This window comes from Rasamsonia emersonii, assembly GCF_000968595.1.
Source record: "Rasamsonia emersonii CBS 393.64 chromosome Unknown ctg1118621760132, whole genome shotgun sequence".
Taxonomy (NCBI): domain Eukaryota; kingdom Fungi; phylum Ascomycota; class Eurotiomycetes; order Eurotiales; family Trichocomaceae; genus Rasamsonia; species Rasamsonia emersonii.
In genome coordinates this window covers 18,757-36,464 of record NW_013563171.1, presented here as the reverse complement: position 1 = coordinate 36,464, position 17,708 = coordinate 18,757, and the positions used below count along the sequence as shown (strand labels likewise).

General features: G+C 50.9%; 5 protein-coding genes across 5 annotated transcripts; 2 read left to right on the top strand and 3 right to left on the bottom strand.

Moving 5' to 3' along the window:
* Positions 1-714: 714 nt before the first annotated feature.
* T310_4574 (sorting nexin-1) lies at positions 715-4,298 on the top strand (the record flags this gene model as incomplete). Its single annotated transcript, XM_013472551.1, has 9 exons — positions 715-864; positions 936-1,411; positions 1,922-1,958; positions 2,186-2,327; positions 2,404-2,451; positions 2,510-2,994; positions 3,051-3,431; positions 3,479-4,081; positions 4,140-4,298. The coding sequence occupies 9 exons, from the start codon at positions 715-717 to the stop codon at positions 4,296-4,298; spliced, it is 2,481 nt and encodes an 826-aa protein (XP_013328005.1).
* A 1,492-nt stretch (positions 4,299-5,790) lies between these two features.
* On the bottom strand, positions 5,791-6,372 carry T310_4573 (50S ribosomal protein L36; the record flags this gene model as incomplete). Its single annotated transcript, XM_013472550.1, has 1 exon — positions 5,791-6,372. One exon carries the CDS (start codon positions 6,370-6,372, stop codon positions 5,791-5,793), a length of 582 nt encoding a protein of 193 aa, XP_013328004.1.
* A 353-nt stretch (positions 6,373-6,725) lies between these two features.
* Positions 6,726-7,895, top strand: T310_4572 (Uncharacterized protein; the record flags this gene model as incomplete). The annotated part of the gene is made up of 2 exons (XM_013472549.1): positions 6,726-6,789; positions 6,868-7,895. 2 exons carry the CDS (start codon positions 6,726-6,728, stop codon positions 7,893-7,895), a joined length of 1,092 nt encoding a protein of 363 aa, XP_013328003.1.
* A 680-nt stretch (positions 7,896-8,575) lies between these two features.
* T310_4571 (Ubiquitination network signaling protein) lies at positions 8,576-12,741 on the bottom strand (the record flags this gene model as incomplete). The annotated part of the gene is made up of 4 exons (XM_013472548.1): positions 8,576-9,858; positions 9,917-11,578; positions 12,113-12,452; positions 12,523-12,741. 4 exons carry the CDS (start codon positions 12,739-12,741, stop codon positions 8,576-8,578), a joined length of 3,504 nt encoding a protein of 1,167 aa, XP_013328002.1.
* Positions 12,742-15,678: 2,937 nt separating this feature from the next.
* T310_4570 (uncharacterized protein) lies at positions 15,679-17,193 on the bottom strand (the record flags this gene model as incomplete). Its single annotated transcript, XM_013472547.1, has 6 exons — positions 15,679-15,750; positions 15,858-15,884; positions 15,937-15,958; positions 16,002-16,556; positions 16,649-16,686; positions 16,813-17,193. The coding sequence occupies 6 exons, from the start codon at positions 17,191-17,193 to the stop codon at positions 15,679-15,681; spliced, it is 1,095 nt and encodes a 364-aa protein (XP_013328001.1).
* Positions 17,194-17,708: the final 515 nt, after the last annotated feature.

Here is a 17,708-nt window from a genome sequence, read left to right as displayed (position 1 = left end):
GATGCGCGAATCTCAAAGGTGGCCTCTTTGCTGGAGAGCTACTTGTTCTGGTTAAGCTCGCCCGATCGGGCTAGGCGCGGTTCTGCCATGTTCGATAGATCCGCCGTGCCTGCCCTTGTGCCTGCCAGCGCCGCGTTCTTTGTTGCTTGTGCCAGCATGCGACCGCCCGACAGCAGCGTGCATTGATGACTCTGGGCAGTACTGGTTGATCAATGGACAATTAACATGCATAATCAACACTGCAAAAGGCGGTTTCCCCACGTTGCGGCATCGGAGTTCTGCTGGAGAGGTACCTAGGTATCTAGGTTATCTTACCTTAAGCTTAGGTAAGTAAGGTAAGTAAGGTAGTATCTAGGTAGTAATATTTCCTGCCAATAGAAAGTCGCAATTACGCCGCCTTGCGGGGGGAAAGTGGTAATACTCTTTCAACCACTCCGATGGGCTGTTCTCACCACCGCCCAATGGCGTGAGCGATGGCGACAACGGGCTCCCCGCGCAGAAAAATAAGTATCTGTATAACCACCCCTCCCCTATACTCTCGCATACCGACTTTGCGTCCACATCGACCCGGTCGCTCGTGGACTTGAGTCCTCACTGCGCGGAGTGGTATCTATCTTCAACTCTCACGCTTCTCAATATCATTCATTATTTATTAAATCGCATTTCGTTTACCATCGGGCCACTGTAAGAGCCACGGAGTGCTCTCTCCCCGCCATGACGGACACACAAGACAAGATTGTCGAGGCCAATGGCAACAATGACCATCTGGTCCAGTCGGACGACCCAGAGCATCCTGCCAACTTGATCCCGGAGCTCTGTCGCAAGTTCTATAACTGGGGATGGGTCACTGGTACTGGCGGCGGGGTAAGCGCCATTATTTTCTTACCGCATCCAACGGAGGGACTGCGCTGATCATATTCTCGATCTTGGTGTAGACATCGATCCGCCGTGGAGATCACATCTACATCGCTCCGTCCGGCGTCCAGAAAGAGTTGATACAACCCCAGAATCTCTTCGTCCTCCAATACCCCACTCCTAAATACCCTCCGTCGGAGCGCAAATATATTCGCAAGCCTCAGGACCTGAAGCCATCTGCGTGTACCCCTCTGTTTCTGGCCGCCTTCGACCGCGGCGCTGGTTGTTGCATCCACACGCATTCACAATGGGCGGTGCTGGTGACGCTGCTCGTCGAGCGCGACCACGGTAAAGACGCCTACTTCGAGATCAGCAACATCGAGCAGATCAAGGGTATCCCCAGGGGCAAGGGCAAAGGCATGCTCGGTTTCCACGATACCTTGAGAATCCCCATTATTGAGAACACCGCGTTTGAAGAGGATCTTACGGAGAGCCTGGAAAAGGCAATGGACCAGAATCCCGATACCTATGCGGTTCTGGTACGGAGACATGGAATGTAAGTCATGATGCCCTTTCACCTAGAACTGGTGGTTCTAGTTTCTGACTCTCTTTCTCAGATATGTCTGGGGAGACGATGTTGCAAAGGCCAAGACCCAGTGCGAGAGCCTAGACTATCTCTTCCAGCTAGCGGTCGAAATGCACAAGTTGGGCATTCCGTGGACCTAGATAGGCCGGCTTGAAACAACCTTCGCAGTGCATTCTTCGTCAGTCAGCAATTTTAGCCTGCGATGTCTGTTAAATTGATGAATTCTGCCATGCGATACGAAGCAAGTACCCTTTACATTCGGACCTGAAGCGTCGAGTCAGCTGTTAGCACTGTATATACAAAGAATAGCTTTTTCAACTCCTGCCAGAAAATAGAGTCGATTCGAATTGAAAATTCGCTTCGACCTTGTTATCAGATGACATTGATACTCAAATCTGCTTTTTTATCTAGCGTTTGAGAGCTGGGGATAGCTGTCACACCATTGGCACACTGAATCCCTCGACAATACCCATATTATAGGTTCGAAGGACCAAATAGAAAATCAGATAACGGTCAAGTAGGGGTAAAAAGCGTATTATAATAATTGTGTTCACGCAGATCAATATTTCCGAGTAAATATTTTGACTATCCGAACGCAGTAACTGCAGTTTATGCGGCAGCCTGAGGGGCGGGTGTAATCACTAAGCGCCACCGACGGCGCGCGGAGCAGGATGACCCATCCACTCCACCAACCATAGCAAGCAGGCAAACCTGGTCCAAAAGCTCCGGTACTCCTCACTCCAGCTAGGTCTTTCCCCAAGTCAACGCCCAGCGCAGCGCATCGATCGTTGCTTCTGGCACCCTTTCCTCTCGCGCAATTCGAACAGTGAGCCTCCAGTTCTTCGCGTTGAAATGGATTTAGATGGTGGAGAATCCCCATGGGGCGGTAAGAAGTGACACCCGATGTTGCCTTAGATACAGTCCTGTCATTGAACGGGATACTGATAATGCTACGGGAATAGACGTGCCCTCGCAGTCGACTACGAGAAATGACGATACGGTACACAGTGGTAAGCCTCTTTCGCACGCTCACATCTCATGGACGCCCCCTCATGGTCATTGTCGTAGGGTCCTCGACATCCGCGGCTCCCAGTCAGCCGACAACGCAAGACACGTTAACGACACCGCGATCGCCTGTCCGACGAGGGCCTAGAACACCCCGGAAGATCAGCGCTCAGGCCACAAAGTTGGAAGCTGTCGATGATGCTGCCGATCCGCTGGGACCTCTCGGAGACAAATCGTTGGGCGAAGAAGCGCCTGCGCCGCCTCAGAAGGAGCCGTTTTCTGCGCACACTACCCGGCCCACGTCATCCACTTCGCAATCCTCGAGTGCAGCAGGGTTGATGGGTTCAGTGAGCTTGGACGATGACCAACGGATCAAGGGCCCTCCACCAGTTCAGCCTCCCCCAAGTACGGAAGGTCCCAAGAGACAAACACAACCCAGTATAAGCGTGGAAGAGGCAGCCAAGCCGACATTTCATATTACGGTTGGCGACCCGCATAAAGTGGGTGATCTAACGAGCAGCCATATCGTATATCAAGTCCGGACCAAGGTAAGATTGTTCATCCTGATGCGAAAGGAGATCGATAACTCATGAGACATGCGCAGACTACTTCAAAAGCATATCGACGACCGGAATTTGAGGTCAGCAGACGGTATAGAGATTTCCTCTGGCTGTACAATCAGCTACACAACAATAATCCAGGCGTCGTGGTTCCGCCTCCTCCGGAGAAGCAGGCAGTTGGCCGCTTCGATAGCAACTTCGTCGAGTCCCGGAGAGCTGCGTTGGAACGTATGCTCAACAAAATTACAGCTCACCCTATCCTGCAGCATGATGGTGATCTGAAGATCTTCCTGGAGAGTGAATCCTTTAGCCTCGACGTCAAGAATAAAGAAAACCGAGAACCGGACCTAGGTCAGAACAAGGGCATGTTCGGTTCATTAGGCCTCTCCGTAGGTGGGGGCGGGAAATTCATAGAGCATGATGACGTGAGTCAGATATTTCTCAACCTTTGTTCGAGACTAACAGTCTATAGTGGTTTCATGATCGCAAGATCTATCTGGACGCTTTGGAGAACCAATTGAAAGCCTTGATGAAGGCTATTGATACGGTGGTCGCCCAAAGGAAAGGGCTTGCGGAAGCAGCTGGTGACTTTTCAGCTTCTCTACACGCTCTGGCTTCCGTTGAATTGTCACCAGCACTCTCGGGCCCCTTGGACAGTTTATCAGAGGTCCAGCTACGGATACGGGAGCTCTACGAGCGCCAAGCACAGCAGGACATTTTGACTCTTGGTATTACTGTGGATGAGTACATTCGGCTGATTGGGAGCGTTAAAACTGCCTTCTCACAGCGACAGAAGGCGTTCCACAGCTGGCACGCTGCTGAGGCAGAGTTGCAGAAGAGAAGACATACCCAGGAGAAGCTTCTCCGTCAAGGCAAGACGCAGCAGGACCGTCTCAACCAGATTAACGCAGACGTAGCCGATGCGGAACGAAAAGTGCACCAGGCTCGGCTTCTATTCGAGGACATGGGTCGATTGATGCGAAATGAGTTGGAGAGATTCGAAAGAGAAAAGGTAGAGGATTTCAAATCGGGGGTTGAGACCTTTTTAGAGAGCGCAGTAGAGGCTCAGAAGGAGGTAGGCAAAAAAAAAACCACAATCGCTTTTGAGAGGACTATACTGACTCTCCTTACAGTTGATCGAGTTGTGGGAGACGTTCCTCCTGCAGTTGGATGCGGGTGAAGATGGTAATCCATTCTACCAACCGCCGGCGCCTGCCACCAACGACGGCGAAGCTGCACCCAAAGGGGATACTGAGGCGGCTGCAGCAGTGACTAGCGAGCAGCAAGAGTGAAATCGAGGGTCTTTTATCCTCCTTGTAAAAATATTACCATGTAGGCTCCCCCGAGCCAATGATACACTTGTCTCAGTACTTGTTATGTCAAACCTTTATGTCTCCTTATGAGCCTCAGAGATTGATCATTTGTGATCTACTTTTTATCAAGGTTGTTTGTTTAAATATCAAAACATGCAATATAATATACCCACTTCTAACGTTACTTATTTTCATTGTTTCATGAAATTTACTAGGCTACAAAGCACAGAAAGCCACTGTCAATGCGCTGCCACTATTTGTCTGACAGTGAGCAGCGTGTTGACTATCAATATCAATAATGCTTTACTCCGTAGGGGACCAGAACAACATATGTAAATGGACCATTCCCCAACATATCATTATGAAACCTCATCGTTACCTTTTATTCACTGCTTGTCTTCCTAACCTGTTATTAGAAAAAAAATTCACACCATAAGCCCTTTGAACTTCAAAAGGCCTGACCCGAGACGTGGCCATTTCAATGATTGATCAAGCAGCAGCCCCAAACCCTAATATAGAGGAGAGGGTGGGCCAAGGTAACTATCTTATAGGACCTATCTGAGAAATTCAATTGCTGATTGACATCTTCAGTGCCTGACCTGGTCTCCAGAAAAAAAGCCCTCAGAAACAGACGTGGAACCAAATACGCCTTTGTTCGGAAGCCCAGGGAAGGAGGAGGTGTGGATTAGGTACCTGGCAGTGAGCGAGTGAGCGAGTCAAGGTGAAGGATTGCATTTAGTCGACAAGAGAGGACATGGATTCTGCATGGTTTATGAGAGGGAGGGAAAGAGAAAGAAATAAAGGGAGGAAGGTGAGGGACGAGAAGTATGAGTGTTGGAAACTTGAGAGAGACACGGTGATTCCATCAGGAATGGATCATCCAGATTAAAGCTTCTACCTAGGTACTCTGTACCCAGGAATAAAAACACAAATTGATTTTACGATCACCGGAAAAGGGAGACGGATCTGAGATCGTCGGTATCTAGGGTTTGACCAGCGAGGTAAAGAAAAGAAAATAAAAGCAAGAAAAGAAATTGTTCCATAGATACCCTAATGTACAATACAGTACAGTACAAAAAAAGCTTGTATGATAATAAATCACAACCCAGGACAGACCAGCAATATGATATCCGTATGTAGTCGTCACAGATGCAATGCGATGCGATGAGGTTGTTCTCCTCGGTCGACAGCTTCCTTGTGTCCGTACGTAGATGATGAGACCCCGTCAGCCAGCCAGCCAGTCAGTCAATCAAGTTCCTCAGGATCAATCGATCGAGCTCGGATGGCTTTTGCCTGTGTGTTTGCCATTCGTGATTTTCATCACTCCGTCGTCGACGCGCAACGCCTTGTCCCTCCCTTCCGTCTCTCGATCCAATTCAATTCAATTAAAATCGCTTTGTTTTGACCTAGAGACCTCCCTCTCCCTGATCACAAGCACAATGACAATCAAAGACTGGCGAAAACCTCTCGATTATTTCTTCTTCCCAGACTGCTGTTCCTCTTGCGCCTGGCCAAACGAACTGATCAGATCCAGCAGGTTGTCCTCTTCTTCCTGGAGCTCTGCTTCGGCCTGTGCTACAGCTGCCGCCTCTGCTGCGGCAGCCTCTTGATCAGCTTGCGTCTCGCCCGTCTTCTTCTGGTCCACCGGCTGTGACGATGACGACGACGCAGACGCAGACGTCTCGGATTTCTCAAATTTCGAAGCTTCCTCACTACTCGTATTAGCAGCGTCCCAGCTGCGACCGAACCTGGCACGGAAAGCAGCCAGACGACCGGCCTCGTCCTCCTCGACGGTCATCAGCTTGACGCTGGAGGGGTTCCAAAGCAGGGAATTGCGCGTGTCACGGGTCGAGCGGTAGACGGGGGCCGGGGACGTGGTCCGATGGATGAACGTGCTTCCATCGGAGAGGGTGACGAGCTGCGTGAAGGTGTAGGGCCGTTTGGGTCGACGGAGGAGTGTTGCATGTCGGCATTGGTTGCAGATGAATGTCGTGGAGGGCAATGCGGTCGCTGCGCCGGTGCTGGCGCGGCGGAGAGGAAGGTTGACCGACATGCTGTGGTACCTTCAAGGGATTGTAGTGAAAAAAATGGAAAGTCGTGGTTGAATTGAATTGACCTGTTTGCTTGACTGGTCGTTTAGACAGGTATTTGCGGAAGTTGGAGAAATTTCGCGGAGAACGGAGACGCATTATGTAAGCGACATCGTTGATACGCCGGAGTTTGCGCTGGAAGTAAAAAAAGTTCAATCAACAATGGAGTACAATTGAAGGTCTGCAACTGAGCGACGACCTGAACCATGAGGCCGGGAGGCTTGGAAATTTCCTTTCAGTGCCATTCTTTCAAAGTACTGTCGTGAGGAAGGCGTCGTCGTCGAGCATCTCTTCCGCCCGACGACACTTCCGCGGGATGAAGCTGCTACCATCTCTGCCATGCACGCTTTACGCGAGTCGAGTATCAGGATGTTGTAGAGGTGAGTTTGCTCTTTCTTTCCGTTGTTTTTTTTTTCGTTGATTATTGTCCAGCCTGCTTACGTATTATATATATCCAGATATCCAATTGACGTCTACTACTATCTGTCGCTCCTCCTTCATACTTCCTCCTTTATCATCTCCTCGCAGCTCTCGACGACAAGTCAGTTCGAGTCCCTTTGGCAAAGGTTCTATTCAACGACAACGACGATGGCTACCTGTTCCATCCGGCAGCAGAAATCTCTACACAAACGCAGCGGTGGATGTAAAGGACACTCCGGAAAGCCGGAACAGGAAGAAGGAGCAGGAGCCGAGTAATACTACCAACAATCGAGACCAACAAGATGAAGACGCTTCCAGTCTCTCCCACAAGGTGCGCCTCCTCATGCGTCGGGTACCACATCCGGTCGCCATCATCACCGCATCAGACCGGCGTGCGCTGCCGCCAGACAGCAACAAAAAGCCCATCTTCCGAGGCATGACCGTATCGTCCTTCAACACGGTAACCCTCTCCCCGGAACCGGTCGTCTCATTCAACGTGCGACGGCCGTCAGAGACGCTGAACGCGCTGCAATCCTCGGGCCGGTTCCTGGTGCACCTGCTCGCGCCGAGCGCCGCGACGGCGAAGCTGGCCCGGGATTTCTCGCGGGGGAATGAGAATCTACAACTCTACCAGAAGGGGGGGATGGGGGAGTTTGAATTCGGTGGTGTTAACTACGGCGACGACAACGAGGAGGAGCCCCTGCCGATTCTCCGCCGGAATAATAAGAAGACTAAGAATAATGAGAATAGCAAGGGAACGTTGCTTGCGCAAGAGTCAGAGTCAGAGTCAGAGTCAGTGATCGACTTCCCCTTCATCTTCGAATGTAAATACCTCCCGCAGCAAGCGATCCAAGTCTACGACCACACGATCGTCCTGGGAAGCGTCGTGCGAGTTATCGAGCAGCAACACCAGCACCAACACCAACAACCGCAACCGCAACCGCAACCGCAATCGACAACAGGGATACAGCAGCAGAACAAGATAAAGGAGAAAGAAGAAGGCAACGAGTTTTTCTGCCTGACGTATGCAGATACCCGTTTCTGGAAAATGGGTGATCAGATATGATCGAATATGAAATATGAATATAGATAGAAAAAAGAATAAATTAAAATTAAGGATACTAAATTCTGCCATATCAATCAACTATGGTGTTCAAACCATGGTCATGCATGGGTCAGTCATAGATAGACCTTTTCATTCATGTTCATGAGTTGATAGGATTGCATCTATTTCTCGTTTGCTGTTTGTTGACCATACTACACACGTTCTACACTCTCCTACGTCGCCTACTTCAGAGACCAGTGATGGGACAATTTTAACAGGCATGGCTAAAACTTTTTTTTTATCACTCCCGTTTTTCAGGCTGATCTGGCTAGTCCAAAAAAAGATATCTCTATATCATAGTACAGTCGTCTTCTCTTTCCTCCTTCTTTTTTTTTCTTTCATCCCACACATCGAACTGATGACCGGAGGCCATCGATAAAATATACTGGACGGGAAAAAAAAATGTGCAGGTGGTTCTCGACCAAAGACCAACAAGAAAGGAAATAAAGAAAAACGACTGAGACACCCATCTATGCAAGAAGGATACAAAGCGTAAGAGGGCGAGACACCACCAAAAGTACAGGAGAAAACAAAGACCACCAAGGACTGCATGCAGGCGAAGAGAACGACCCGACAGGCATGCTCCACAACCATATCCAGATCACCAAGGATCTGTCTGATGACCAAGAACGTTGCAAACTTCACGAGCTTTCAGCACGTGCAGACTGGGGGCTGTCGCAGCCGCTTCCACTTCCACTTCCACTTCCGCTTCCGCTGGCGCTCCCACTGCCCCGACTTCCAGCACGGGTGAACGGACTACCGATGGGGCCGTAGGTTGGGCTAGCGTGCCCCTTCCCATCAGAGCCAGAGCTCCGCCGTTCCCGATTGCCGTCTGCAAAGTCAAAATCAGCGTACAGGCTGCTTCGGGCTGACCGATTGGAGGAAGACCGATCTCGGTAAGTGAAGTCCCGTCCAAGGTAAGACGCCATGCTTACGCGCGGTGAGGCCTGGTACTGCTGTGGTTGTTGCATGGACTGCAGCGGGCTCGTCGGGTAAGAAGACGTGGCGGGAGCTGAAGACGTGCTCTGTTGTGGGCTGGACCGCAAAGCGGACAAGCTCGATCCCAGGATTGCTCGACTGTTTGCAGGAGTGATCGTCATCCCGCCAGCAGCGTTCGCATTCTCAGCCGGAGGATTCGTGCCAGGCAGATTGCCTTCCGGCGTCAAAGGCCCGGTTTCCATGAGCATCTGCTGCTGCTGTTGTTGAATCGCCTGCTCGATCGCCGAGGCTTGCTGCCAGAGTTGATTCGTACGCATCTGGTAGTCTTGCACTGACCGACTGATCCTGGCAAGCTGTTCGTTGAAATTTGCCTCAATCTTGGCTTGATCCTGCTCCCGCGCAAATTGTTCGGCAGCCCGACGTTCTCGCTCGTTGAGGCCCTGGGCATTGGCGGAAACGATCCTCTCGTACTGCTCGTTGAGCCTGGTCCTGCGGTTTTGGAGACGCTCACGCTTCTGGATCGCGGAATTCAGTTCTGATTCCAGTGACGATATTTCGCGAGCAACTGCGGTTCGTGCTGCCAACAGATCCTCCTTGGCGGTGTTGAGCGTTTCCAATTCGCGTTCATACGCGGCTTTCTGGGTCGTCCACTTCTCCAGCTCCTCCTCGGGGATATTCTCCATGTTATCGAGCTGAACTTCGAGTACGGCCGTGGCTTCCTCCGTCTGTCGAATGTTCCTTTCCAATTGCAGGGAGCGCTGCTTTTGACGATTCTCATCGTTGCCACTGTTCAATCGATGGTTGTAAGTGTCCAGCTCTTTCTTGACACGCGAGATAACGAGCTTGTGGTCGTTCTTGGCCTTTTTCAAGCGGGCGCGTTTCTCGTTGAGCTTTGCTTCCGCATTGACGATCGAGTTCTTCAGAGTAGTCGTGGGAGAGGATGGTCGGTGGAATGGTCCGGGAGGAGCTGCAATCGAGGAGGCCGCTGCTTCCGATCGTCAATACCACGTCAATCAGATGGTAAAGGAAGAGATAGCTCTTACCTTGATCGGTATCGGGGGCCGGAGGAGTCTTGACACTCATGACACAGATTTCTTCATCGGTGTCACTGCGCACAAAGGAGCATGTGTATGCGCAGTTTGGTGCCAGACCCGAAATCTCACCCCGCCACTGCACCGAACTCGATCCTTTTGGCCCCTCGTGCACTCTGGTGACTGTTGCAGTCGCCCAGAGGGCTCCATTGACACAGACGTAGAATGGCTCCATATCCTGATTGCCCCAACGTCCATCTTCACAACCGCCGGAAGTAGTCGGATCGTCTGAGGAAGCAAAATCAGCTGCAGCAAACTTGATGGTAGAACTGTCAATCTCTGTAATCCAGATCAGCCCGTCGTCAAGAGTGATCCCTTGAAGGTCATCTTCAGTCATCGGAACACCCCTGGTGGTTTTCGAAATGGCTCTAGAATGCTCGTATTCCCTCATTACGGTGACCTTTGTACTCGCCAGAGCAGCCCAAAACGGTTGTCGACTACGAACTTGATTTGCCTGCCTTCTTCGCTTTTTAGCGCTAGTTAATCGATCCCTACTCTCCTTCAAAGCCGCGGAACCGATGAGAGCCCCGTCTGCACCAGCAATCGATGTGGCACTAGTCCCGGATTCAAAAGCTGAGTCAATCTGAGTCTGCGAGCCGGCAGAGGCCTCCGCATCCGTACGTTTCCCCGACCGAGACGGCTGAGGAGAACGGTTCCGGGCCATTGAGCGCCTCGCCATGGCCGTGCCCGCCTGAGCCAAGATGTGGATGGCCAGAAGACTCCTGATCCAACTCGGGGACGTTTGTGGCTCCGTTCGTCGAAACTCCGGGGGCATGAGCTTCGACCACCGCGACAGCACATCGGGACTGACAAGTTTCGAGGCGACCAGGTGACTCGCCACGAAATCTTGAATGCCTTTACTTCGGATGATATGCAGGAAAAGAACGATGCCCACGCACAGCGCATTGACGCCTCCGTTCTTGCCCGCACCGCCACCTCCCAGAGTGATGGCCACCTGCACCTGAGCCAGGTCGAGGGCGAAGTTCTGAGCCCAGGTCCACATGAAAAGACCCCAGAGCAGCAGACAGAACCCGTCCATGGCGATCATCGTCCCGAGAGATGGCGTGCCAGCAGGGCCCTGGAAGATGTCGAAGTTGGAGGTAAAAGAGCCCGAGGAGGCACCACCAGGAGGCATAAACGTCAGCGAGGCGAACAGGAACTGGACCAGCGTAAGGACCATCGGAGGCAGCTGCAGGAGGAAGATCAGGATCGCGATGGTGTCGTACATCGGGCACGACTTGAGAATAGTCGAGGCGAGAGTGATCGGGTTCACGGACGAGTTCTGAGCGGACCTCTTTGCAGCGGACGTCGCCTTGTCTGCGCGAGAAGACAGCTGGCCGTTGGCGTCCGCGGCCGCCGTCCCGTTCGAATGTCCGTAGGCCATCTCCCCGTTAACCTTGTGGTCACCGTGGTTGCCATAAGCCCGACCGTTGCAATCGACCTTGGAGCCATCCGCCGCGCCGTTTGCCTTTGTCGCCGTCGCCGTGGCTGTGCCTACCGAGTCGCTGGAGCCACGCAAATCCACCTGCGAGCCGGAGGCGGAGGAGGCTCCGCTGCTGGCATTCCCATTCAGATGTCCATTCGACTTTTGCTTAGGTATCCGTTTGCCGGGAGCTGCGACACCGTTCTCATGACGATTGCTGCTGTGATGACCTCTCCGAGCGGCAGCCGCTGAGCGTGGCATGGACGAGGGGACGTGAGAGGGCCCAGTTCCGAGTCAGCTTGGCAGGCGAGAGCCAAGGACTAGGAACCAGGCGTGACCGGAGACGTTTTGTCGGCGAAAAACACCGCAGAGGTGGGCGGGATCGGAGAGAGAAGGGGGGAGGAAGGGGGGGAATTCGGCGCAAAGGAGGGAAGAACAAGAACGAGAAGGCAGAATGGCAAAAAGGAATTCTCTGCCTAGATCCCGTCTAGGGGAGGGGAAGAGAGCCGCAAGGCGTGCAAGCAAAGAGAGGGAGAGAAAGATGGTGGGGGAGGAAGGGTAAGGAAAGAGCAAGAGAGAGTTTAGACCGAGTAGGCAAGAGGATTTTTGGCCTGGTCCGGTTTGGGTTGGCTCTGGACTGGTATGGAGGACAGCGAAGAAGCGGGCGGGAAAGAACGAGCCGGGCGAGTTGCGTCGTGTCGATCGTCTGGCCGAGCCGAACAAACCAGAAATGCAGATGAGCCACACAGGCGTGGCAGCCTCAGGCAGGAATGCCGATAATAGCAGCATCGCAGCGCATCCATATGAGGAACGGGCGCCTGCTTTTAATCTCGCCATGCTCATAGTCGACTGGCCCAGAGAAGCCGCCTGTTTCAGGGCGTCGTTTGTCAGGTTAGCGCCTCCGGCCAGTGGCTGCAGCGGCCTCGTACCGAAACAATACGCGGTCGACGTCAAGACTAAGCCCGGGTTACACGGCTCGACCGGAATCGCCCCGGCACGCCAGCATCTCCGTTGGCAGCTGGTGCAGATGCTCTGTGGTTTTGCTCTGGTCGTCTTCGGTTTGATCTGATGGCATGCAGAAGACCACCTCATCGGTGTCGGTGTTGTGACTATTGCTGTCAATTGCCTCCCATACGAGTGTATTGCCGTACGAGTGTATGTTACGGTATTGAATTACAGACAGTGCAGAATACGGAGTACATGCATTCCTGGCAGCATGCAGGATCGCAACGTCGACCTGCGTCTGCAGGAAGTAGAAATTTCTTGACAGTTCTCTATTGCTGACAGTTGTATATACCGTATATCTTGATGGATGCCAGCCATGGACCCGGAACTGCTGGACCTGGGTCGACATGACTAGTTGCCTTATTAAGCTCCATAACAATGGCGCAAGTGGCGCGATCGTCTACCTCGGACGACGATTCCCGTTACAAACATGCTGCTATTCTTATTACGATCACTACATATAGAGTACAGTCCGCTCCTTGCTTCTGTTTCAAAGTCGAGAAGACGTCAGTTCAGTCAGAACCAGCCGTCTGGCGAACATTCATCTGTAACCGCATATATACAGAGCACCCCGTATGGATGGTGTACCGCGTACCGGTGATTACAAAGCGCAATATAGAACGATCTTTGCAGTATGGTAAGCAATGTCGATCCGGACAACTCTCGCGTCCCGCTACACCCCATCCAGGGCAGGCGCCCTCCGATACGTGCAGTCTTCCCGCCCGAATAGGCAAACAGATGCTGGCGACAGACCATGAAGATGGATGGATCTGGCATGCCAATGGCTGCCGGCCATGTCGGTGCATGCAGGATATGGGCGCTTACCGATGCCAAGACGAGGCCGGCGGGTTCGGTTGCGCCGTGGATGGGCTGCCTTAGCCTGTTGGACTTCCTGGCAGGATTATTACGCTGCTGTTATTATTGACAGGGACAGGGATACGGAGTATGGACTGTACTCATCGTGGGTAAATGGCTAATTGCTTCCATGGCCATGACTGAGATGGACAGCTCCCATAATGATTCTTTGACAACCCGTGTGTTTATTTCAGGACTATTAATAGGAGCACAATAACACGGTACGAAAAAGAACTTAAGAAATTTTAAGAAAATGGATCCAGTTGCTAGATGACTCACCCGGGACGATGACAACGGTCCAGATGCGTCACTGTGGGGTTTTTGCTTTTTTTTCCCTCTTTGTTTCTCTGAGTTGTCATTGATGCTGGAGATTTTCCCGATTTCTTTTTTCTTCATTCCCGCGCTGGGATTCTGCCCAGTGGGGACTAGACACTTCAGAACGAGGTACGGCCGTTAACTCAGCTGCAGTCTACTGTATCCACGCCTCTAGGTGGTGCCTATGATGATTTACAGACCTAGACAGTTAGGTTATCGCTGGATCCGGGACTAAAAGATCAGGTTGGCCATCTCAATTGAAGATTTGCATTAGCATATGGCATTAGTACTATTCCCCTCACTATACTCCGTATCTCGTTCCGCACGGTCTAATTCTAATTGATTCAATCGTCCTCCGCGATCGACAAACAGAACAGATCAGGCGGGGTTTCTTTCCATCGGCACTTTCATACGGAAGTCAAGCAAGCGAAGCCCTAACTCTGCAGACAGGCTAATTAATCTGGACAGAGGACTCCGTACCTAATTATCAGACGCAAAAATTTGCTCGATCCCGTGCTCCAACTCGACCAATTAATTAGTTAGTCGTTTGCCCGTGTCGGTGTCGGTGAGCTTATTATTTTGTTTGCCTGACGTCTGTACGGACTATTGCCGAACACGGGTTAGAAGGTTAAGTTAAGGGAAAAAAATGGGGCTGCAGGCCGGGCGATCATATACGCTTTTTTTTACCTCTGCAGGTTGCAGGCTTGCGGCACATGGGAGGAGGGGTGATCGACCGGCTGCTAAGCCAAAAAGCTAGAAAGAGCCGTTTTAGAAGGAAAAGGAAAAACCTTCCATCTCATCAGGACGAGAGTTAGACTTTTGAGTTAAATACTAGTAATACTAACTTACGGCGGAAAAATCAGTAAGTAACAGTGAAAGTGTGATTATAGGCATCCTTCAGAGTGACATAAGTCTCTGCTGTATATCTATCTTACGTATAATGAAAGTGGGGTCCTCAAGAAAAAAAATCAACTAGACCGACCTAGCATCTCGATCTGCAATCGGCAGTAAATATCGTTTGTTATTATTTTTTTGACTATTTCTTCCCCTCCCCGCTTGTACGGAGGACAGAATACTACTGTACGACCAGGGTCAGCAATTACACTCCGTACGTAGAGTAATTAAAGAACCAGGAACATCCATGATTATTTCCGCAGCCGGGGTCCATGAGAAAGAAGTCCGGAGTCGGGAGGAGTATGGCCAGACGAATTGCAGATCCCTCATGTTGCATGGAGTAAGCAAGAAGATACGTAACCAAAACGGGTCAATGGCTAGAGAGTGGACAAGGCTACCTAAATAATACGGTAGCCTACTAGCCTCCCCTGCGGACAGAGTCAAAAAAAAGGTTGCAGTTGCCCGTCAGTCAGTCAGCTCAGAACAAAAAAGAAACAGGAACATCCTGGCGGATTCAGCATCATGTGACCATGGCTGGTATTGTTGGTTTCCCCGGGGAGAAAAGCGAAAATAATCAATCAATCAATCGACCAACTGCACGATGTCTTGCATGGGTTAGATGATGCCAGATTGATTATCATAGGCTGGGCGGGGTATATTATTACATATGTAGCCTAGACTATAGTATAGCCCCTCACTACCATTTTTTGGGGGCTAAGCTTATGTTGGACCGTGACGAGATTCTGGGGATTTCCATACTAGTACAGTAATAGTCAGTATTAGTCCAAAGGACTGTGAAAGGCTCTAGATTAGAGTCTACCTAGTAGTTCCATAGTCAACCAGTCAAAGAACAATACTGTATACTATTACTGATTCTCCAGGGAATAGATATAAATAATAATAATCAATCAATTCATCCAAATACATAAAAATGGTAAATGCAGTCCTCCAAAGGCCACGCCACAGCATAACCAAAAGTTTTAAAACGTGGCAGCATACAGAGCAATCACATCCGCCCCCAAACTTCTAAACAACATGAATAATTTGCTCAGCGTTTCGGTGGATACGACGTCAGCCAGCCGCTTTAGGAAATGCCGGGTGAGACCTGAAGGATCGTCAACCTTTGGCTAAGAATAATCCAGATCTTATCTGCACGGTGATTGCGTCTGCACCATCTGTACTGAAAAGGTAAAAATACCTCGGTGGGTGGTAATCTAGATCCTTATGGGCGAGCTGGTGGAAAAGACATATACTCTGTATTAGTATTCGATCTGAGGTATATGCACACGTATGCCTATGCACAGTACAGTATTGATAGCTTTAGTACTGCTTTACGAGTGCTATGTTTGATTGACAGAAAATATAGACCATGGAAGGAATGACGGCTACTATAGTACACACCTTTCCAGGTTGTGTATCAAATCTTATCTACAATAATGAAGTTACAATAATGAGATATATTATTTCTATACAATCATACTCTTCTGTACAAGCTCGACCATCTACGGACAAATATTTTATCGCCGACCTCGAATGTCTAGTTACCGCCCTGCAGCGGATCCCATGTCTTCGACAGCATCTTCTCGATCCCAGCTCTCCAGCTCCAGAGTCCGGACGCGGTCCTCAATCTCCGCGATTCGCTGTCGCCATGCCTTCTTTGACTCTTCCTGCAACTCCCACGTCTTCTTGAACTGATCGAGGATGAACGGCGGCGGCGTAGGTGCCTTGCGCTGCAATCGATAGTCATAGATGACGTTCTCCTCGACACACCGGGCGGCTGGCCGCTGGCGCGACTCGGAAAGGATCAACACCTCCTGCTCAAATGCAGATTGCGAGAGGGAGTCGGACGGGTCCCTCGTGAGTCTGTGGTAAACCGTGATTTTGTCAGGCCATTTCATGGGCTGGTAGAAGGCGTCAGAATCAGCACGATGAGAGATTTGGTGATCTGGAGCACCCACAAATTTGTAGTCGACCTTGATACTTCGCAGAATCAGCCCGATGCCGGTCGAACCCACCATGTTTAGCCATTCCTGCTTATGCTCTGGATCTATATATGTAGCGTAGTTGCGCATCAGATTTACTCTGGCGGTCTCAGCGTATCTGACATAAGTGACGTTGTTAACGTGTCCTGGACGACAAAAGTTAGAGGCTATTCCATGACTCGTCAAGATGGTGCGGCAGCCAATGCTTACCCTTTCATGTCATCAGCATGCTGTTGAAAGCCTAAAGCCTGTCCAATATCAAAGAGGGCCCTATATTAAAAGAACAGTCCTTACCATGACATCCTACCCACGCAGGGCAAAGGACCACATCAGCAATCGTTCAATCGCAGCTGGAAAGGAAATCGCAAGCTCACCATCTCTCCCCACACAACATTGTGACGGAACAATGCCCTTCGTGTCTCTCCCGTCAAGAAGCCCTCGCTGCCGGCAATCAATTCACGCCAGTCCCTCGCGAGTTCTTGCAGGATTCGACCTGCCTCTGCCACCTGAGGCGGCTTGAGACCAAACATCAGGCATTTGCCAATCCTCCTCTTGATCAGTGTAAGCCATCGCGGATCTAAAGAATCTGCTTTCGAGGGTGTAGACGGTGACGGCGCATTCGACGACTGAGGGGAAGCTGCATTCTGCCGTGTGGAGAGCGTCGACAGCGTCCGGCTCTGACTGCAACAGAAACTAAACACTGGCTGCTGAAACGAATGCAGATGCGGTCGTCGCAAGAAGCGAATTGAGCTCATTGTCTTGTTTGCAAGTTTCCAGCAATGCGGAATATTGTTCAATGCCCCAGATCGCGACAAGGAATGTTCTTCAAGAAGCTCGCCGCAACCCGGTCGGGGTACTGCCGGAGCTCGGTAAACCCCACTCGCCTGGGGAAGCCGAAGCTTAGCGGCGTCGACTTATCGTCTACAGCATCGATAAATGCAAGAAAACTCCGTCAATGGACCATGACAAGCTACATGAGCTCTTCTGATTGCTAGTCTAGTATGTTAAATTCCAAATGTCTCAAAAACACATCTCCTTCTTTTGCACTGGAGCAGCATCTCCGCTAACAATCACGGTAGATCGATCTAATGCGATAATATATAACTCCAGAAAAGCACCCAGAGCTCGAGGAGCTGAATCGGTGACTTCGAATTCCATTCACCCGTTTGTTACATCAGATGCAAATCCCAAAGTGCCACTCCACCAGCACAGACAACATCCCATCACAACGATAACAATACAACAATTACGACGACAATGACGAACCCCG